At 41.6% G+C, this 23,075-nt stretch overlaps 1 protein-coding gene across 1 annotated transcript in view; it reads right to left on the bottom strand.

The window, feature by feature from the left end:
* PPARGC1A (PPARG coactivator 1 alpha) overlaps window positions 1–21,681 on the bottom strand; it is a 371,513-nt gene extending 349,832 nt beyond the window's left edge. Inside the window, exon 1 of the mRNA XM_051616631.1 lies at window positions 21,540–21,681. Coding sequence (XP_051472591.1) covers window positions 21,540–21,626 — 87 coding nt within the window. The 5' untranslated portion in view covers window positions 21,627–21,681. The remainder of the gene's footprint in view (window positions 1–21,539) is intronic.
* Between the last annotated feature and the right edge of the window lie 1,394 nt (window positions 21,682–23,075).

Raw genomic sequence — 23,075 nt, 5'->3', positions numbered from 1 at the left:
CAGCATTTGCTATGTGATCACATCTTGTAACACAGTTTTGGGCAACCGCAGGCATCCTTATCTCATTTCTCTCTTTTGTTCACACACAAGAAGTCAAACTCATCAGGCTGAGCTGGGTAACTTCCCATCTCAGCAGATATTCCAACCAACAAGGGATCAACTTGGATTTAGAGTCTGAAAACCCTAAAAGAAATGGCAGTATTTCGTTCAAATAGCTCCACTATACACCCAAGTGTCTACACACAGGGGGGCAGGTTCTCAGCAGAAGTCAGGCACCACCATCTGCATGCTAGAATCACAGAATGGTTTGGGTTGGAAAGAACCTTAAAGATCATCTAGTTCCTACCCCCTGCATGTGCAGGGACACCTCCCACTAAACCAGGTTGCTCAAAGCCCCAAAACTGCACTCTGGCCTAGCCACCAAATTTGAAACTCATTACAACCTATGTACTAGTTCTGTTAGGTTAAAAATCAACTAATTTACCTTTTAACTCTCTAATAATTGTGACCTTTTTTTAAAATATGTTACTAACAATAGACATTGTAATTATTTGTAATTTTACTCAAAATATATTTAATTACTGCCCTCCTTAGAAACAATATTTAGTACATCATTTAAAGGAAAAGTGGTAAAACCATCTACTCAGAAAAAAAGGTATTTATGTTCTATAGACTGGTCTACTGATTTAACTCAGCTATGTTTTATGATTGTTTTCACTTCAAAATTTGTGTATATATGTGGAAATTACTGATGAAAGAATTGCATTTATGTTGTGAAGTCTAAGTCATGCTGTGATAAAAATGTGTATTTCTTTATACATCAGAGAACTAGAATAATTGTCTATTATATGGGTGATGTTAGATTTGTGATTTTCTTACTTATTAATTTACTTACTTGTTTTTTTATAATGCAAGTCCTTGACTTAAAAGATATTCTATTACAAAGTAACAGAGTGACAGAGTACTGGAACAGGCTGCCCAGAGAGGTTGTGGAGTCTCCTTCTCTGGAGACATTCAAAACCCTCCTGGACACGTTCTTGTGTGACGTGCTCTAGGTGACCCTGCTCTGGCAGGGGGGTTGGACTAGATGATCTTTCGAGGTCCCTTCCAACCCCTAAGATTCTGTGATTCTGTGAAAGTACAATGTCTAGATCTCACCAATATGCTTTAAGAACATGGAATTTATTGAGCTAAGTGGGGTTGCAAGTGTATTTTAAATAATTCTGGTTTCATTTTTAATTTCTACAGTTAAATGGAACCAACCTCTAGACATCTTCAAGAACTCTAGACTTTCTGAAAGTACTACACCTCTACTCACTGCAAATCAAACCCCTCAATGAATCTCCAAGTGTGGTGGCAGCAAAATAAAAGCAGCAAAATTGAGAGACATTTTGAAACTCCTGTTTACCATTTTAAAGGTGCAGAAGGGAGGGAAGGAAAAAACAAACAAACAAAAACAAAACTACAATAACACATAACCACAAAAACAACCACCACACCATATACAAAAAACCCAGTTACTAACTATACATTCTACAGAGCTCTGGATAATGAATTAAGAAGTCTAGATAACACCTGAGAGCTTCCTGACTCTCCTATAAACTTCTGTATGGAAAATGCAATTAAATGTAATGGTTCATATTTCTAATATTTTTTCATACATAATAATATAAAAACGGGGTTAAATATTCTCAACTAGTTTAAAAAAAGAGGTCTGCTGCAAAATGTAGACTGCAGCTGGAGGCAACAGAGACGACTTTGGCACTTTGGAGATGTGTGGGTCTGTTTTTTGCCAACAAAGCCTCCTGTGCCTCCTTTTGTATGTGTCACTTTGAATTTCTTTCTTAAATATTCCTAAAGGGAAGAGACAATGAGAAATGGAGGAACAGCAGGAAGTGTAATCCTACAAAACCTGGAGTGGCTTTCATTTCTGAAAAAGGTGATACAGTATGGTTCTGAGGTTCATGATAAAAATACTGTCCTGCTTTCATATTTGCAGTAGATTTGCTCATACAGAAACATGTCTGGTTTTTAAACAATGAAAATGTCTTAAGCATGTTCCTGTAATTGAAAATCACTTCTTGCAGGAGCCATTGTCAAGTGCTAGGTGTAGTAAGAGTGGGAAAAGAGGACATAGAAGCACTAGCTAGAAACAAAAAAAACAGAAAGATTCTAAATCTTTTAAGCTGAAACAGATTTACTTATGTTAATCCAACATGGTCACTCTGTAAACAAGACAGAAAACTGAAAAATATGGAACCATGAAATTTCTGGAATTAAAATTGAATTGTAACATTACCATCAGAAGCAAACTCATCTGCCAGGTTAACCCAGAAAACACTGCATCTTTCCACAATACTAGATACATACACCTATTTAGAAGGGGGACTGCCCCAAAAGACACATTTTAAAAGTGTGAAAATGCGTATGGAAAAAGTGGAAAGACATAAAGCAACTGAAGCTGAAAACATCAGCATCCCATACTGATGACATGATAAAGCAATAGAGAAAGTAGACAGAGCAAGGCTAAATCATGAAGATGCAAATACGCATTTGCAGACTGAAATTTGAGAAAAAGTGGGAAAAGGACCCCATTTTCTCTTTGGCCAGTTCTAACTACAAAGGAGGGTTCTTCAGTTGTTACTGTATTTATAACAACTCAGGTGGGTTCATGCAGAAGACAACAAGATATCCTGGCAAAAAAAATACAACAGAACTAAACCAAGTTAATGATTTGCCAAGGGCAGAGAGCATATCAACTTCCCTGATTTAATAAGTCTCGTGATGTTAGAGCCTGCCCTGATCCAGAAGCCAAGAAATTATGTGACTTGTCTTTTTTTATTTCAATTTTTAACATTCCTGATAGCATAGGGAAGTGAAAAAAAGCAACCCAAATAAGTTCAAAATCCTGAAAGCAAATGAAAAGGTCCTCAAAAACCATTAGAGGCATCATAATTTTAAGCAAGCTGATTCTGCTGAAGCTCTGGCACAGAACTATTTAAAAGCCAACCACTGGCAATGGTTTATCCACTTTCTGAATGAATCCTAACTATTTATGAAGACACTGAAAGCTGTTTAGAGTAAGAGGAAAAAAAGCCAACAGTGAGGGAGACACAAAAGAGCCAACCACCAATGAATCATTTGAAGGTATCCCCAATGCACATAATTACCATCCCCATTAGGCAACAGTCCCTGCAATTAAGTATTGTTTGGCTTACATCAGTTACCTGGACTGTCTTCTGATCAGGGCTGTTCCAATTAAGTGGCACTTACTTATTACTTTAATCATCCAGTATCAGGTCAAAGCAGCGTAGTACAGCTTCACCTTGAAAGCAATGAGCCTAGCATTTGGCAACTAAAAGCAACAGCCCTTGGGTTCCCAAATGGAAGAAAGCTGATATATAAGGCCATTACATTGCCTTCTCCCTTTTGCTTTTATTTCTACAATTCTACTCACATAATTCTTTAAGCTGCTACCAGTTGAAGATCTGTTTAAAAGAGAGATTAAACACGTACTAAGTGCCACACGTTGTGCTACTCAACAGGAAGAGGCTGGGGAGAATATTAAATATAGAAACAGTGGGACAATGCTTAATACATTCATTCGAGTTTCATTTGTATAAAAAGGAAATTTCTGCACTCTCTCTTCTGCAACACAACTGACTATACATGTCTCAGTTTTAAATACATTTTGCCACACTCTAAGTTAACTCTGAATCAGATACTTTTACAATGCATACCTCTTCTGTTTCAGAGTATATGTTTTTTGCTCATTTTAAATTTACACAAAAAAGTACACCTCTTACATTAAGAATTTAATTTAGGCACATTCATAAAACTTATTTTAGAAAATGTTATGCAGTTGGAATTTCTTATGTTTGGTGGTATTTAGATTTTTCAGACAAATTTATCTAAATTAACATAAAACTAGATATTTCAACGTGTAGTGTTATTTTGGGTTTAAGTTAAACTAAAAAAAAAAAAAAACAACACAAAAAAAAACCACCAGAAAAAAAAAAAACCCACACCTATGAACAACCCTTTTTCCTTCAGGTATTTCAAGTCCTGAACTTCTTAACCTGAACTTCAGGTATCATCTTTCAAGTCTGTCTTGACAGAGACAACTTAAATTTTCTCCTAAGAACAGAATTCTCAGAATCCTCCTTATTTCATCTTCTGTTACTACTTACATCATTTTAAAAGTACAGATGTGCTATGTAGAAGTGCAATGCTGAACAGAGATATCCAATACAGCCTTCCATCTAGGTAGCAAATAAAATGAGGATACACTGACGTGCTTGTCTATCTGCAGTAACTAACCCACTAGAAGACTGAAGTGCCACCCAGCTTGTGTTATCTGAGCTAGTTAATTTTAAATTATATAAAGAATTTCTACACAGCATTATGTATTTTAGGAGAGCTCTCCTAAAGTCTTACTGAAAGGCACCTTGATTCTCACACAATGTGCCTTCAGAAAATAAGACTTAGCACCTTTTTTACCCAAAGGCCACTGAACTCAGGTCTAAAGACAAGTCACCACTGTCAAATCAAAACTCTTGGTGGTCACTGACAGTTTACAGGGAATTATTCCAGGCTGTGTTTTATCTCACATAATTTTGGCATAGATATCAGGACAGGCCTGTTCCAGTCTTCAATTTTAGCATATAGAGATCTGAAAGCAAAATATACACCTTCTAATCTTATTTTCTAGGGGTGCACGTGGGCATTAAGGTTCAAGAGCCTGCATGAAGTGCAGAACCCGGCACTGTGGAACTACATAAAAGACTGAATGTGCTAGGCTTAATTTAAAAAACTTATACAGCAGGTCTTCAAAGTCCCGCCTGTGATTAACAGACATCATAAGAATACATTATTAAAAAGAGAGAGACATCAGTTACAGTAATCAATTTCTGTGACTACTGGTAATTCTCTGCATAATCCAGCCTAGCAAGGTTCCCCTGGAGCTTTCCCTGCAATGTGGTTGCTAGCTGTCTTCATGCATTAAACACTAAGGACACGGATGTCAAGAAACATCGATTCTTGTTGTTTAACATTCAGTTGCTCAAAAAGCCCAAAAATTTAGTAAATGCTAAACAATTAGCTGCTGAAAGTCAGCCTTCTTTGAGATGTGTGAAGCTGAGTCTTCACAAACCTGGACACTCAAAAGGACTCACTTCTTGAAAGGGTGTGGGCAAAAAAATAAAAATTCCCATCCTCAATACGTATGTACAGAAAAGTGCATTCAGTGAGGAAAGATTCAGACCTACTGAAAACAAGAAGCTCCTACTGATTTTGCTTCAAATCTTTCCTAGAAAAGGCACTTAATTTTTACTTAGTACATCTCCCTATGTAGTGCTTTCACAGCAAATGTAGGCTGAATTCAGTCAGTCTCTTGAGGCTGCAGCTGACCCAGGTTACCACTCCCACAGACCTCTAGTTGCTCATCAGCACGTCCTGATGATCACCCAGCATGACAGCACATCTGTACTGTACCCAAGTTCTTTCAAAAAAAGGCAGGTTTGCTTGTGCTTGTTAAGATTTTTAAGAGTAGAATCTTTTCGATATTCATATTAATTTAGGTCACTTTGGGAGACCCAGGCTAGGGGGCAATTGTGTATGCAGTTAAGCTTGCAAATTTGGATGGAGAACCTTCTATCACAAAGGCCACTCTAATACAATGGGGCAGTAAAGGCGAACAACTGGCATGGTAACTTCCTTAGCACATCTGACTGCAGACACTGAAACAAACCACTGTGGGCCATCACTGATGCTAAAATACATGGATTCGCCTTTTCCTTGCTCCTGCACTTGTGTCTGTGCAGTCCCTCCTTTGTGTTATGACCAACATTGATGCAGCTATAAATTGAGCCTCATGCAAGAGGTGAATGAACTTGAATGCAGACCATCTGCAGGATCATAAATGCAGGAGACAAGATGGGAGATCCAGCCACCTCTTCCAGAAGCAGTCCTGGCTGAAGGAGTTTAAAAAGAATGAACCATAGCATGTCAGCAAAGTAACACGTCCAGCTCATTTTCAGATGTACAGTAAAAAAATCAGCCCTGACAAAAACTGAATATGGAGTTAGTATATTTCTTAACTTTTTTTTTTTTTTAATTAAACTAAGGAGCCACGAGTATCTTAAAGCTTTATTTTGTGACAGGGTGGGAGGGTGTCCCCAGTCTAGACCAATTTTCAGTACATTTCTAATTATGCAAGTCCTATGTAGAAGAAGATGCAAGTATTTTAAAGCTATCCAAGAGCACACACCCAACATGCTGGCTCAGGGACCCACTAATATTACACATCAGGCTTAAACTCGTGTTCCCACATGATGCTTTTATCACTGTCTCTTTGGTGCAGACACTACAGCTGTAACCACATGAAAACTCAGGTACAGTCTCTATAGATGCAAAGTTATTAAAAATGTTCATTTACACAATATAAATGTGAAAGTTCCTGTTCCCCCTGAAAGGTATATCAGGTAATACATTGCCACATACTTGTGTAACTTCACTAGAGGACTGGCATCACATCACTAAAAATATCCTGTAATTTTAACTCAAATATTTGATGACACCACATGCCGTAACTATGCATCTGTAGAGGACTTTCTGCAAGGCAGCTGATTTATTACAGCATGAGTTTCAGATTCAAAAATTAAGATGACAGTATGCAAGTGTATTAAAAGAAGGCCAAGAGAGAGATGACAAAAATTCAATGAGAAGTTATCACAGATGTTTCTCCTGGGTTTCAGCAAGAATTGGTGCCAGGCTTGAAGCTAGTCAATGTTTCATCGGACAAAATGATAATATTAGTAGACAGAAATAAGACTGGCAGAAAGTTGCAAAAGAAAGGTGGTTCATTTAACAAAGTTTGTTTGGATAAAATAAAGCACTAAGGTGCAGACCAATGAACATAAAATGGAACATATGTACAGAATGGTTGATTTTACCCTGGGTAATCATGACTCAGTTAAGACAATAACTATTGAAGTGCATCAGTTACTCAATATTAACTCTAATTGCAATAACGCAGCAAAGAGAATTAACTTGAACCTTGAATGTAATGAAGAGAAGAAGGTATGTAAGTTCTTCTCTGTAGTACTGAGAGCACTGGAGAGACCAATATTGAAATACCATCTCATACTTCTGGCATCTGATTTTCCTAAAGGGAAATCAAAAAATTGGAAGAAAAACAGAAAAGGCAAGCAAATGTACTTGAAGTTTGCAAAAAACCATCCTCCATTAAGTCTTAAAAGAGGTCACTGATAAGCCTGCCAAAAAGAAGACACAGTGGTGTTTGGAGTAAAAGTATTTTTCACAGGAAGAGGCAAAAAATATACTGAAGGGCTTCCCAACCTATCAGGTCAAGTCATAAAGAGAACCTCTGCCTAGAAAATTAATTCTGAACAACTCAAATGAAAAGCAGGGCTTTCTAAGGAAAGCAAACAATGAGAATGATTAACCAGTACCATAAGCATCAAAAGCTTTACTCAATACTTGATGCCCTTCTTCAGATAAACACATTTTGGAAAATATTTTGGTCAAATAAAAGTTAAATTCTAACCTCAATAGAGAAATAACTGGTTAATAAGTAATGGCTGAATTGTGTGGTCAAGACTCTGTGGGTAAATTTGTGGCTTTACAAAATCAACAGAAAATTTATTCTCAACACCCAATCTCCTCCCTTTCCTCTACAAATGTGAAACATCCAAATTACAAATACCATCAGTTCTTAATATGTTTCTTGGAAAGTCATCTTTAATTTGCTGTATATTTTACTGCTGAGGACAAGATAACTAAAGAATTATAACCTTAGCTACCTCAGTTATATCATTTCATTCAGCGTTATCTCCTTGTCTCCCACACAAGAGTCATACTGTTATCAAAGTCTTTCTCACTAAACAGTTATTTCCTTTTATGATTTCTTCTGGCTAGTCCAAGATAAGGGCTTACAGTGAGCTTGATTAGTGTTGCAAACAAATAAGAGTAATAGTAGAGCAGACATAACTAAGCTGAAGTAATCAGCACTATTAATAACCTTTTAATTTCTAATCAAATACAGCTCTGACTTCTGCTGCCACTTTGCTTTACATCTTCTAAACTACAAAAGAATTAATATTTTTATTCTCTTGTTCACTTTTTGTCTTATACTTAGTAATTCTTCACAAAAAAAACAACCAATAAATACTCTTATTACAAAAAAATGCATCTACACTTTTTACTGCCTTCCCTGGTGACAAAATTTAATTATACATCATAGTATTAAATTCTGCATGTTTTTTTAATTCTACTAACATTTCTGAAGACAGCAAAATCACATTTACTGACACCTGCATTAAAAAAAAAAAAAAACAAAAAACAAAAAACCTAGCCTGAGACATAAAATTGGGGCAAAAAACAATTAATACAGATAATACCGGGTAAAAATATATCCAAATGAAGGAACCTAATATGGTAAGACCTTAGAAACTTGCACTTCAGGCAGCACTGCCACATACATTCTACATCCTGGGCAATACTAGTCCAAAGGCAGACAGTCATTCTGCTTAACTAGCAGGCAATGTGCTTTATAGAAAACACCTAAAACTGCCCATCTTCCTGTTCTTTCAAAACAGAGAAGCACATCATCTCCTCCTCAGCAAATCCTAGATAGGCAACATATTCTGCTGAATATGCAAGACTTTTCATCGAGACTCCCTCAGAGGGAACATACCCAACATGTCCGACAGTTGACAGGATAGTTCAATATACGCAAAGGAGAAGTAAAGTTCACTCATTTCACAGATACATATGTCTGTGATCTCCACAAGTCTTTTTTTTGTAATAGTCCCTCCATGATCAACCCAAATACTCATTTTTCATGGGGGGGGGGAGGCAAAATACATGTGTAAACAATCTTTTTTTTTCTGTTTGCACTGCTAGCTTACAGTAGTAGCAATCAGGAAAGTTGAGTGCTGCTCAGTGAATTTACAGTTCATTTAGACATGAAGGTTTAGTGATAATTCTACAGATACTTCTGTACATCTGGGGCTTTAGTCTGCAAGACACTGTACAGCCCCAGCATACACACAATGTGCACACAGAACAACATCCTTGTTCCAGGATGCTCTAACGAATAGCTTTCCATTTCATATCACAGTTATTAGCAACAAGAATAACAAAAATTAAAGAAGTTGGTGCTGCTGGTTTTTTCCATCCTTCACCACTTATTTATGTAACAATCAAGGACAAAATTAGGAAAAAAGAAATTGCAAAACTAACAGAGTTTTGTCACACACTAAGGTCCTTTTTACATAACAACTTTCCATACCAGCAGACTTAAAAATAGAAAGAGATCTATGTTAAAGGTACAAATCACTGCTAAACAAAAAAGGGAAAAGAATGTCTGAAACATGGCACATATTTTCCAAAGTCTTCACCTAGAGAATTCCTTTCAAAGACAAAAGCGAGAGATGAAGAAAATGAAAAATTTAATGAGACATGTGTGAAGTGTTGGCCCATACAGATTTGAAAACTGTGAGCTGCTTTACTAAATGGCCAACAGCAATATTAATACACAATACACACTAAATATGTATTTGCCAGTTTCGTCTCAACTTTCTTAGTTATCAATTTTAATGGTATTTATTATTTTAATTTTTAACAAGGTTTAGGAGGTAGTAAGGCAATGAGCAGGGCTCTTCATGTCATAAGTATGGCCAAAATTTTTCTTATAATGCTGTGTGTTGATAATCTGTCCAACTACATGCTCACAAAAAATTATTTCTCCTCTAAAGGCATCTTCTATCCCTATATTAAAAAAAAGAACCAATCCTTCCCTAATTAACTTTACTTCCGAAAAAAGCCACACATCTGTTTTCACAGCTGGAAATGATTCAACCATTGGTAACCACAGAAAAGCTCCAGTGTGTTAAAATACCCTAGCCAAAAACTGGCACTCCAGCAAAGATGGCTACTCTGTCAGCACAACCCGAGCAGCTGTTAGGACAACCTTTTTTTATACTGAAAGGGCATGTGATATCCTGAAGTCAGTGCTACTAAACCAGCAATTCTTACTAGACAGACACCACTGGCTGAAAATGGACAATGCAGAAGGTAAATGCAACACGCATTTTACCAGTCAAGCAGATGTGAGAACTGTTGACGTACAATAGTCCACTCTCTGCCTACTTTCATAGAACAGATTCTGTATGGCTCAGCAACTAGGGAAAAAAAAAAGAAAGAGAAGAAAAGAAACAACCAACAAACACACCTTTGTAAATTATTTTTAATACAACTGTTAATATGAGTGTCAAAAAAATCAATTAACAATGCTGCCCTAAATCTTTAGAAAAAGAGGACTTAGATTAATAGAAAAAGATTATGCTATTTCTTTTCAGCATTATTTTTATTCTGAAAGTAACATCAAAGAGCCACAACCACCTCCTCCCCCCCCTTTTTTTTGGCTTTGACATCACACAAAGCGAAAAGTATTCCTTTCACTGTTTTTTATATAGCTGGAGCATCCCAGCTTCTGCACATTGTTATCACTTTCTATCCTTGGAAATTAATTATTCTAATCCTCCAGCAATTAACAGTCTTTTGGATGAAAATAAAAAATGCTAGAAGTACAACCTTACATTTGTTTCACTAATTTATTTGGTCAGTAGTTCACTTACTCATTGCTTCACACAGCTTAAATATTTAAGTGTGCACATGTCCTACTTTTTTTTTTACTATTACATGTTTTCAGCCATCTTTTTTTTTTTCTTTTTTTTTAAACCCTGCTTACGATCCAAAAGGAGGTTCCTGTTCCTAAGTATCTTTCACACCTGGCTTTCTGTCACTGCACATAATTTTGCATTTTAATGCACTACCTATTAATTTAATCACTAGGTTTTTGCTTTAGAGAGAAAGAGAATCACCTTGAATTTGCAAATCCATTTAACAAAGAAATAGACTGGATTGCCAGTGAACAATATTGTAAACATCACCAGGTTTCCCCGATCTCTTCATTGCTTTCTTGCTCCCACTGCTATAATTACCTTTAATTCTTCTGATGTACTGGAAATATAGCAAGTACTTGACAAACAAGAAGGAAGAGAAGTTCTCTGTCCTCGAGATACGTCTAAGGCCCCAATCCAACACACTGCACACTCTTTTTAAACCTGTAAGCAGTTCTCTGGACTGCCAGTGTCTACAGTTGAGCAATTAAGTGGTCTGCTGGATCAAGGCCTACGCAAACTATGAGCATACAGGTAGCAGACAGACATAATAAGAATCTTCCTTCATTAATAAAAACTCAAAGTTTAGCAGATACATCAAGTCAGGCTGTGCTGTTTGACTCAAGGAAAAAAAATTAAAACAAACAGTTTAAGTGATACAACTCTTGACACTGTAAACTGCTCAGTCCAGGGATCCCATGACAACTGTGGACGCATTTTACGAAGCCCCACACACATTCCTAACACCAAGTTCCAGGAGCCCTTCAGGAATCATTACTACAACAGACACCCATTCTAAGCTTCAAAAAGTCTCACTGCAAATATGCAGCATCATAACTTTTACTTCTGACCCAGTCCAAGAATGTTCATAAATTTTAAAAAAAAAAAAAAAAAAAAAAAAACCACAAAAAAACAACAACCAACTACAAAGAAACAGACTTCTAGTCGAACTGAAAAAACAATTAGATTTTCACAAGGAACAGCTGCCTCAAAAATAAAATTATGAGAAAGCTCCATGGTCTCAAAAGAAGGCTCTCCAGTTAAATACAGCACTCTGAATTCCAAGTTATGCTATTCCCATTTTATCATGCTCTTTTTTTCCACTTAATTACTTCACTTGTAATGTTTGTTACAGTGGAGCACATCAGAAAAGACATCATTAGTCTTTTTTTAATTATTAGAAGAATAAAAAGCTACTGTTTATCTGTCCCACAGCCTGATCAAAGTAGGGTCAGGGTGATGACTGGGTTTTGGCCAGCTTGTTCCATAGTTTTCCAAGCACAACCTAAATTTATCAATTTTTAACAATTAAGCAACAATGGCATTCAAGAGTCCAAGTAGAGGAAAGGTTACATGACCTTCCTCAACAGCTTATGACTTCACTAAGTAAAAGGGGAAAGTGTGGGTATAGAAAAAGAGTGCTGGTTAGGAGAAGCAACCCAGCAAGCCTCAAATCTAGCACTGGTCATAAACATAAAGAGGTAGTGGTAACAGTAAACAGGTAAAAGCTAAATTAAGGACAAGAAGGAAACTGAAGGACTAAATGAGGCAAATACAGACTTGGATTTGGATTTTGAAGCAAGAGTTAAGACAGAAGGTGGGTGCAATCAAGACAATATATTCAGACAGGATTTACGTTGCATACAGAAGGGATAGATGCAGTGGGGTTACCAGGGAAGACTGAGAAAAAGCCTGGTGAATTCAGGTTGGCAGGAGGTGATGTAGGTGTTGACTTTATGGTCAGAGCCTATGGGAATCAGAAATACACACACACGCAAACCCATATGTGAAAAATAATCAGAATTTAAATAGCCTCCTTGAAAGGAAGGGCTTGGTAATGATGATTAGGTCCTTTAATGATACTAACAATGCTTCTGCAAGGAGAAAAGAATGAGTAGGATTCTGGACTGTCTCACACTCCTTTTGGCCATGGACGGATATTTTTTCAAGCATGAATAACTCTATATAATACAGAAACATATCATGGCAACCGACAGTGAAAAATTGTTTCATGAAATTAAAACTAGTAAACTCGTTAAAGGAAAAGGTACTACCTTCCCCCCCAGTAGAGACTTGGAGCATTCACTCATTCAAGCAACTGTAATAATGTCTCTTCCTCTTTTTCATCCTTCTAATAACCAAGACCTAGATTCTAAGTTCAAAGTGGCAGAAAAATTCACATCACCTTCAGCAGGCTTTGGATACAGCCTGCAACACATACTCCTCATTCTTCTCTCCTCAACCATTTCAATCTTCATCTACTAATTCCAGAATACTGTGAAGCACTCTAATCAGCATTATCAGCGTGATATGTGGCTCAGTGCACCCCTCTAGAACATTTGTACAGGTGAATATACATGACTAAAGCTTCACGCAGGGACTACAGAGGCAATCTACAGTTGAAAAAATGCAAATATATTATGTAGCATGTATTTTGTGAGGGAGATGGTTAAATATTCTATAAACAATTACAAAATTGTCAATGGAATTCAATACATGTTGTTTAAAAAAACCCTAATTATTTGTCACAATAACCAGCTACTATTGCCATTTTGTATGTGAAGGTTTGTAAACTACTTCCATTTCAGAAGTAATTGATTCCATTTTTATCATTTGCTCAAGTTTATGTGGTTGTTCACATCCAAAGAGATGATAATATCTATTTGCAGCAAATCATACATTATAATTCCTCATTCAAAAGCTGTAATGGAAAACAAAATGCTAATTTATGCTGTAATCGGAAGTACAGAATCATAATCACTCATTGTTAACATTAGGAAGTAAATTACTCTTGCAAGTAATAAAACGGGTTAAAAATGTGGAGGGCTTTTGTGAGCCAAAGTAACAGTGCCTTTTACTCGCTCCTGTGTTACAAGTCATCAAACGAACCTTTTCCCTTCATGTCAACACAAACTACCCCTTTTTGAGTGAAAGAATAATGGCTTTATGGTTGCAACATAAGCATGGATGTCCAGTGACTGTTCTACCCACAGGTTTCCAACCAGCTTCCCAAATACAAGCTTTCATGTGCTCTCCGCTAGGTGAACTAAGCTACATGCAGAGGATATCTAGACAAGCAAGTAATACAGAACTGTAAGGCTGGAAGAGCCAGACAGACAGTGCTGAGGACCTGTCGTCCACACTATACCCCTCACACCATGCACTTCAGGGTGAGGTTTGTTTGATTAGTTAACTTCATCCTAGCTCTGGTCTCATCTCGTTAGCTGAATGTTAATTTATAGCTCAAATATACCAGGGGTGCTCCTGGAACACACCTCCCAGTTTCACTTCTATTCAAGAGGAATTCCATTCATTTGCAAAGATGACCAATCTACAATGTTCCAAAGCACAGCAGAGGTGGGATGAATGCAGCACACTCCTGCTCCCAGGAAAACTGCTAGTGTAGACACACCTTGCCATTTTAGGTCCCAGTGAGTTCACATGGAACTGAAAGTGCCCTATTTCTCCTTCCAAAATCAGGATCACAGTGTCACATCCAGAGCAAGGGTCACTCAGCTATTAATCTCTCTTCAACTTAATTTTACCTTGAGACAGTAACACACAGCCACTTAGCAGAACAGGAATCTATCTCAACTGCTACTTGTAGAGACCACAGAGTCTAAGACAAAAAATCCTGTAGAAGTATTGGTTTTCTGTCCTTTTTAGCAATTTTACAGCTCTATAAGTTTTAACTGTACAAGAAGATTTGCTCACACAGCAAAAAGACACATCAGAGGAAATAAAAATAAACACCAACACATTAGGACTGTGCACCTGCTCTTCCACATTTTATTAAGCCTCTACACCTAAAAGTACGTCAGGTTCTCTCCTATGTGCATCCGTTGAGCTGGTATCCCTCAGTGATACCTTCTGGTCATGGCGAGACAAACTGGATTGCAAGCATCCACACTGCCTCAGGAAAAAAACATTTAAAATCTCATTAACTTTTGGTAAGTCAGATCAGATTATTATAAGCTAAATTATAAATGCCAGATAGTATATTCAAAAACATGTATATATTTGTAAATAAGCTACCAATTGCAAACAAGCCTCTCCAAACTTCCATTATATACCTCAAATCCCTGTAAAATAGTTAATTTGCCAGCTTTTTTCAGTTATTATGTTATCAAAAATTGAAAACTGCCTTTTAGGTGACCAAAAGAAAGTTCCACTGCTTCATGTAGTAAATCATTTTACTGCTGCCCTTTTATATTTAATATCCTTCTGCAGTACACATTTATCTCTACACTAGCAAAGTGTACTCATTGATTTCCTATGGTCTCTCTGGAAGAAGGTTCTGCTTCCCCGATGATGAGTACAAAGGGTGGATGACCCCATTCTCATTCCAATGCAAACCCTGCACTTTTACATTTCTGCTTAGACCACATGAACATTTGACCAGCTAAGAACTCCCTGCCCTCCTCCTACAGAACACATTGCTAGAACAACAGGCATTTCCCTCCTGAACACAACTGTATTTTTGAAAATCCCATCTTATGTATAAAGCACTAAAATGCATTAGTTCATCACAGCCATAACAGTAACGTACAATTTGCACATAAGCTCTTCTTCTAAACTAAGATATTAAAATCTTGCCCATTTTCAGCATATGCTTTAAACTCTCATCATTGTGCTCTATGGTACCACTATTCAGCTCCAGGGAATGAGGAAATCGTTTGTACCCAGTTTAAACTGTGCTTTTTTTGCTAGGTAAGACTGCCATAAGAATACAATGTTTTTCCATCTAGACTATGGACAGGTTTATTAAACAACAACCAGAATAACAACACAGAAGGTGGACAGAAAATACATTTTGAAATCTACTCTAAATACTATGCAATGGCACTGACAACCGTTGAAAGCAAATGGTAACATACACAACTCATCACTGAAACCTTTTGAAGTTACTGCACTAAATGACCAATTAAGGCACTAATCTCTGAAAGAAATATAATTGTGTTTAATAACATACTATTTAAAGTATTTTATCTGTTTTATTAAACTACATCTTCCTCATTATCCTATTTGTCTTTCGCTGGCATGCCAAGAAAACAGGTTGCTTCAGTTTCATTTTCGTTTTCACCCTCCAATTTTTCTGGCGTTTCCCAGCATACGACACCTCTTGAATATAGAGAAGTCAGGAAAAATTTTATTTCTTTTTTTTTAATTACCAAGACCTTTCTGCTAATACTAAAGCAGGATTCCGGGTTTTTCTTAATTAATTTAGTTTTGACAGTGCCCTTTTAATTTGCAGAAATGTTACAGGCTTTGCCAAAATAAAAATGAAGTTGAACAATGGTTTCATTCCATTTGTTTTCACAGCCAAATCACAGAATCATTATGGTTGGAAAGGACCACTGAGATCACTGAGTCCAACCATCAACACAAAAAAAAACCCTAAGAAACACAAACAACCACACATTACATTAGAAAACACCCACAAGAAAAAAAAATAAAAATAAAAATAAATTATATATATGTATGTATATAATTATATATGTATAATTACATATATATGTGTATATATATATAAAACAAACACCTAACAAACAAACAAACCCCACAACCTCAGCCACTAGAGCGTAACCTGAAGTGCCAACCACCTCTCTAGGCAGGCTGTTCCAGTGCCTGACCACTCTTTCAGTATAGAAATTTCTGCTAATACCCAATCTGAACCTCCCATGTCACATCTTCAGGCCATTTCCCCTCATTCTGTCACTATTTACTTGGAAGAAGAGGCTAGCACCCACCTCCCTACAACCCTCTTTTCAGGTAGTTGTAGAGGACGATGAGGTCTCCCCTCAGCCTCCTCCAAACTAAACAATCCCAGTTTCCTGAGCCTTTCCTCATACGACTTCTTCTCTAGACCCTTCACCAGCTTGGTAGCTCTCCTATGAACATGCTCCAGCTCCTCAACGTCATTGTAGTAAGGGGCCCAGAACTGCACACTGTACTTGATGTGCATGATCACTCCCCTACTCCTGCTGGCCACACTATTCCTGATGCAGGCCTTCTTGGCTGCTTGATCATGCTGCTGGCTCCTGTTCGTCTGCCTGTCAACCAGCACTCCCAGATCCTTTTCTGCAGGGCAGCTTTCCAGCCACTCTGCCCCAAGCCTGGAGCGCTGCATGGGGTTGCTGTGACCAAAATGCAGGACCCAACACTTGGCCTTGTTGAACCTCATACAATTGGCCTTGGCTGATCAATCCAGCCTGTCCAGGTCCCTCTGCAGAGCCTCCCTACCCTCAAGTAGATCAACACTCCCACCTAATTTGGTGTCATCTGCAAACTTATTGAGGGTGCACTCAATCCCCTCATCTAGATCACTGATAAGGATACTGAACAGAACTGGCCCAAAACTGAGCCCTCAGGGACATGACGTTTGACCATGTCTTTTTCCATTCAACATTTTCATACACACACACTTGTTAATGCATTGCACATATGTAGCATGTACTAAGAACTCAGCTAACATATTTCCAAACCTGCACAGACTCCGAGTTCTACTATTCAAGTTAAAAAAAAAAAACAACAAACAAAAATAAACAACAAAAAAAAAAGCATACCAGAAACCAGGGAAACAAAAATAAGTCCAAAAGTCTTACTGTCTAAGGACCAAAACAGAAAGGGCCATTGGACCTACTCTTGTTAAAAAATGCACTAAAGCAATATACTACATTCAGTCCAGAATCCCAAAAATAGCAGAAGAAAGCTCTGATCACACTAGGGTACTTTTGTCCCTGCATAAAAGCTGGCTCTTAGTTTAGTCTTTCACTGACTTAATAAGATCAACAGAATACAGTCTGTGAAAGCATGTTGCGTGATGCACTGCCATGTTACACAGGGCAAAAATGGTACCAGGTAAAAAGCCCTCACTTCTTCAGCTGAGTGCCGCAGGGAAGAACCTCTGAAATTGAGAGCAGTACTCAGGCAGCATACTCTCTTTTTACTTCTATACTGCAGGGATTCTCTTGAGGTCAAATTAAAATAAGCATACATATTTATGCATTAGTCGTATAATTTCATTCATGAACTACAGTTCTAATTATTTTCAAGCACTTCCAACCACACAGTTTAGTAACACAACAATGTATCCAGTTCTGGACTGGAGAGTGAAAAATATTTAATACAAATAATGCTGCCAGTTCAGCATGGACAGGTTATGCCCAAGAATATTACTGCTCTTGCAATGCTGAATACCCCCTTTGCAGTACTTAGAAATAGCTGTTCTTTCCTCATGACTGCTAATTAAGAAACAGATGTAAAGAGAATTTCAGTAAGCCAGAAGATACACTCCGTAAGTTTCCAGCATGCACATATTCACAAAATTAAGTACTGAAAGCAGAATGAGTATTGATGGTCTAAAAATGCAGATCATAGAATGAACCAACAGGAAATCTGCTGGATATTCCTTCGCCTCAGGTTTACACACACCGGTGAGCCAACACAGGTAAGCTTATCCAACCACAATGCATAGTTCTCAGGATTTAAGTCTACAAGTTTTAAGTCTACAAGAATTTAACATAATGGTGAAGTCCGTGTACTAAAATAACTGTTAAAAAAAAAAAAAAAGGCTAGCAGGCCAGCAAGCATCAGCAGAATAGTCAATTGTTTTGGAGTTCTCCTTAGTAATGCAGTCTTATTTGTAACTATTATAGAGCTTTATTTTCCAGAAGACTGTCTCAGAAATTTATTCAAAACAGACTTCATAAAGTTTCTATACGTCATTATTCCGGTACAGGCTTTTCTGTGACACACTCTGAAATTAAGCATGCCATGGAAAAAGCTCCTTCCAAGAATATTACCAGCAAATAGTCTTGAGCTTAAAAATGAACTGCAATAATGCATCAAAAATATAGAAGTTGAAATGCATCTCTCAGCCTTCCTGAATTATAAAGCAAATGTCCCATCTTTGCTTCCAAAACTGTCAGATATTATATTATGCTTCTAGAAGAAACCACTGTTCCCTTTAACCTGACTGGTTCCATTAAGTCTTATTTTGATTACTCACACTCTCGTTCAAGTCTTGAGATGCCAGAAAAAGATTATTTTAGTAAGCTACAGCTGAACCGTTATTGGTATTATACAAGGGATCCTTCTACTTCATACTAGACGCTTTAGAGTGCATCATACTGATCTAGGAATAAAAAAACATTTTTCCAGCAGTAAACCTATTCTCATCTCAGCACATTGCTTTAAAGTTTTTCTCTTTGCTGTTTTGTTTTAAACAGAGTATACATAACAAATCCCAATTCAGCTACGTTTCTATATTTAGCAAGAAGAAATGGTCTGCCGGCTCTTTTTTTTTTTTAATGCAATTTAGGTAAAAACAAACAAACATGAATATGGCTGACTGTCAAATTTAAGCCAACTCTGCCTTTTTAAGTGTTAAAATTTGTAAGAAAAATCTATTGGCAGCATTCAGTTTGATTTCATATTCCAACTAACATCAACTGCTAACCCTCAGCTGGTGAATTTGACTGATGTAAATGCTAACGTAATGCGGAAAAGATGAAAATAGAAAGGAGCCCTGAGCACCAGAAAGACTATGTATCTTAAAAATTCTTCTCATCTTCACCCTGGAAACTCTTGCAAGCTCATCTGTTCCCGTTGTAATGCTATATGATTACACTTTCTCCTTCTAATCTCCCCTCCTAATCATGCATATTTAATTCAACTTTGTGTATATATCCTACAGTTTACATAGTCCTTCTATAAATAGATCTGCATCCTGTATTGCCCTCCCCGTTTACCCTTAGATACAGTTCAACACTGGTATTTAGATCAACTCTGGATTTGTCAGTAATTCTTCCTGCTTCCATTGTAGCACGGTCTTGCTCTCCTGAAAAGAAATGCAAGGGAACGTACCATTTCGCAATGCCACTCTTTCATGGAACTGTTTCGCTACACAATGAAACTAACTTTAGATTACGGAACTGGTTTAAACCTGATTTTATTGTCTGTGTTCCTAACCATTTTCCTCCTCCGAAGGTTTCGAGGCAGTCTTCGTATGACTGCCCTGCTTTTACACCAGGCATAAGCCCTTGTTAGATCGGTTACTTGCGCGGACGGGAACTGAGCAGGGTAACAATACGCGTTCCCTGCTCACACAAACACTGGGGCACCCGCGTGTGCACAGGTCGGTGCGTGTGCTCGGAGCGCGCAGCGAAGCGCGCACCAGCAGGGCTCCCGGCACCGGCCGCCCCAGCCACCGCGGGCGGGACGGACCCCACTGCGCGGCTGGGGGGCAGGACGGCGCATCCGGACAGCCCCTCTTCCCGCCGCCGCCCCCCGCACCTGCCGCCCTCCCGCCCGCCGGCGACACCTGAGGGCGCCAGGAGGGCAGAGAGGGGCTCTCTGTCACTCGGGCGACAGCCGCTCAGCGGCGGCCCCGGGCTCGGTGCGCGCCCGTGCCGGCCTGTGCCCCACACGAACCCCCTCCCAGCCAGCACGACCGAGCCTGACTTGTTCCCTGCTGGGAAGACTCTCCCCTGACCGGGGCGGCAAACTCGGCAGGCGGCTTTACCCTGCACGGGGTGCCTTCCGAGACGGGCCCGGCCAGTGTCCGCTCGCACGCGGAACACCAGAGCTCTGTATTTATTTACTGCTTCAAGGGACGAGCAGGGCCCCGCCGCGGTGCCCGGGCCCTGCGAGCCGCCGGCCGCCCGCGCCCGCCGCCGCCCGAGGGGGGTCCCGGTGCCTCGGCGCTCGGTGCTACCAACTCCTGGCGGCCGCTCGATCCCTCGCTGCGAGGTGTAACCTTAAACTGGCAACCGCTAGTTTAGGGATTTCAGTTTCCTGGAAACCGGGTCTGCGGGCTGCGCGTTTTTCCGTGAGCTCAGGAAGGGAGCGGGGAGGCGACCCCGTTCCCGGAGGCCCGGGCCGCCTGCGGGGCTGCGGGCGGCTCTGCCGGCCCCGCTCCGCGCTGCCTTTCCCCTTCTCCGCAGCCCGCGCCCAACTTTTCCTGTCACGCCAGAGCAGAAAGCCCCTTCCACACGCCCGCCCGCACTCACACCACTGTAGTTCATAAATGACAGTGGCCCGTATACTTTCACCGAACAAGCAGCGGGGGCAGCAGACTACAACAGTTATTTAATTAAAGACGTTCTGAAGGCTCCCAGAATAGCTCTCTACCTCCGAGGCGCGATCTCTGGTTTCTCGCCGCTCTCCCTCGCCAGCCGCCCCCCGCAGCCACAGGGCGGGCAGAGCGCGGCCCGGCCGGAGGAGCCCGGCCCGCCTCCCCGGGCTGCGCGCTCCGCAGTGCACAGTCATCAAAGTTAAGTGCGTGAAGGGGGCTGCGAGGGGGCTGAATCAGGAACGATTCGGCCACCTGAACTACTTCCACCTAGGCAGGATCCGAAATCGGGAGGTCGGACGCATACGCAACCATTTCTCAGGGAGAGGGGCAGAGGCGTGCGGGGGTCCTGCCGCACCGAGCCTGCCGCTCGCACGCCTACTCCCCCCGCCCCGGAAAACTCGCCCGGCTGCTCTCGGCGGGCCCCCCGGCCCCGCAGCCCAGGGGGAGGCTCGGGGACGCTTCGCCCGAGTTGCCTGTTGTGCCCCGAGTTGCTCCCGGGTAGCGCGCAGCCCCCCGCGGAACACGGCTCCCGCTGCTCAGCCCTCCGCCCGCTCCCCGTCCTCACGGGAGGGGCGGAAGCAGAGGGAAAGGGGTTGAAATACACAGAAAAAAGGCGCTTTTTCCTCCTCTTTTTCTTCAGCTGATTCACACACAGGCGCCCGCTGAAGCGAAAGACTCGCAGCCCCTTCCAGCACACGCAGGCAGCACCTCAGCCTGCCCAGGAGCCCGGGGGCGCAGCACCGGCCGCCCCTTACCTGGTTGTAGGGGGTCTCCCAGGAGGAGGTGTAGTTGTAAAAGAAGGAGGAGAAGCAAGCGTCTTCCGACAGCCCGCAGCCAGCCATCCTCCGGGCGCACAGCCGCTTCGGGAAGGCTCGCAGCAGCCCGCGCGAACTCTTGCCTCTTGCGCCGGAGCCGCGGGAGCCGCCGGTGCCAACCGCTTCGCGCCGGCGGTGCGCGCGCGAGGGCGCGCGGAGGCGGGATGGCGGAGAAGGGGTCGCGTGCGTGGTGTGTGTGTGCGTGTGTGTGTGTGTGTGTGCGCGTGTGTGTGCGCGTGTGTGTGCGCGTGTGTGTGCGCGGCCGTTCGTGGCGGCACCGAGGGGCCGCGGCCGCCGTCACGTGCGCGCTCCCTCCGCCGCCGCCGGCGGGGCCGGGCTGCGCTACCGCCCCGGGCACGGAGGCACCAGCGCCGGGCCAGCGCTCCCGCCCCGCCGCGCCATCCCCGCCCGGCCCCGGCCCTCCCCGGCAGCGCAGCCTGCGCGGGGGAACGAGCGGGCGCCCGCCGGACCTGCGGCCGCACCGCGGCGTGGGAGCGGGCAAGTGGCGCCGCGCGTCCTCCCCCGCCGCGCCGGGGCAGCGCCGCCACGGGCGGGCCCGCCCTCCCGGCCGCGGCCCGGCCCCCCGCCCCGCCCCGCGCCGCCCCGAACCGAGCCGCACGGCGGCTGAAAAGTTGCAGCTCCGTTCCCAGCGTGCGGGCCGAGGCCTGCGAGGGTGCGGGTCGGAGCCGCCACCCCGGCCAGGCCGCCCCGCGGCTGAGGAGAAGGGGCGGCGCGGGCCTCCCGCCCGCGGGAAACTTCGCCTCAGAGTCGCTGGCCAGTCTCTGCCTCTCAGGTACTATTTCCCCCGCTTTTCCCGTTGTTGTTTCGGGGGCTGTTTTCCTCAGCACCCCCTTGCCAGGGATCAGGAGCACAGCGCAGCGGTTTATTTGCCGACTGCGCGTGTTGGTGGTTCCAGCAGAGGCACCCGCAGCGCGGCCCCCCCGGGCCGTGCCGGGGCAGCTGGGGACCCTCCTGCCCTCAGGAGAGGTGAAACTGATGGGCCAGGCCCCCTCCTCCAGTTGTCCCTCGGACACAGTGAAGTCGCACTGAGTGTGATGATTTTCAAGTGTTTGTCAAACAATTAGCAGAAATAGACTGGATTACGTTGACCATGTTCCTTGTCGTGATCGCATACCCAGCACCTCAAGCACCATCCTCTGACAAGGGGAACATTTTATCAGCTAACATCGGTATCACAAAACTCAGATAAAAGCAAATCATGTAGGTGGTATCTTTTGTTTCAGAATATTTCATTTATTTCGTATAGAAGTACGTGGTGGTCATTTAAAAAATATTATTTTTGCTTCCAAATCATAATTGAAAGGGCCAATGGTTCATTGAGCAGCACCCAGCACACTCATAGCAACCCACAGACATCCGTGAAAAAGACTGGAGATGGTTTTCTGCCACAACTCTGACCAAAAGCCCCCTGAAGCTGCTCATGCCCTCTCACCTGATACTTTAAGGAAGCAACCA

The sequence above is a fragment of the Apus apus genome, chromosome 4, assembly GCF_020740795.1.
Source record: "Apus apus isolate bApuApu2 chromosome 4, bApuApu2.pri.cur, whole genome shotgun sequence".
Taxonomy (NCBI): Eukaryota; Metazoa; Chordata; class Aves; order Apodiformes; family Apodidae; genus Apus; species Apus apus.
Note: the sequence above shows the minus strand (reverse complement) of the source record. Positions and strands in the feature narration are given on the sequence as shown.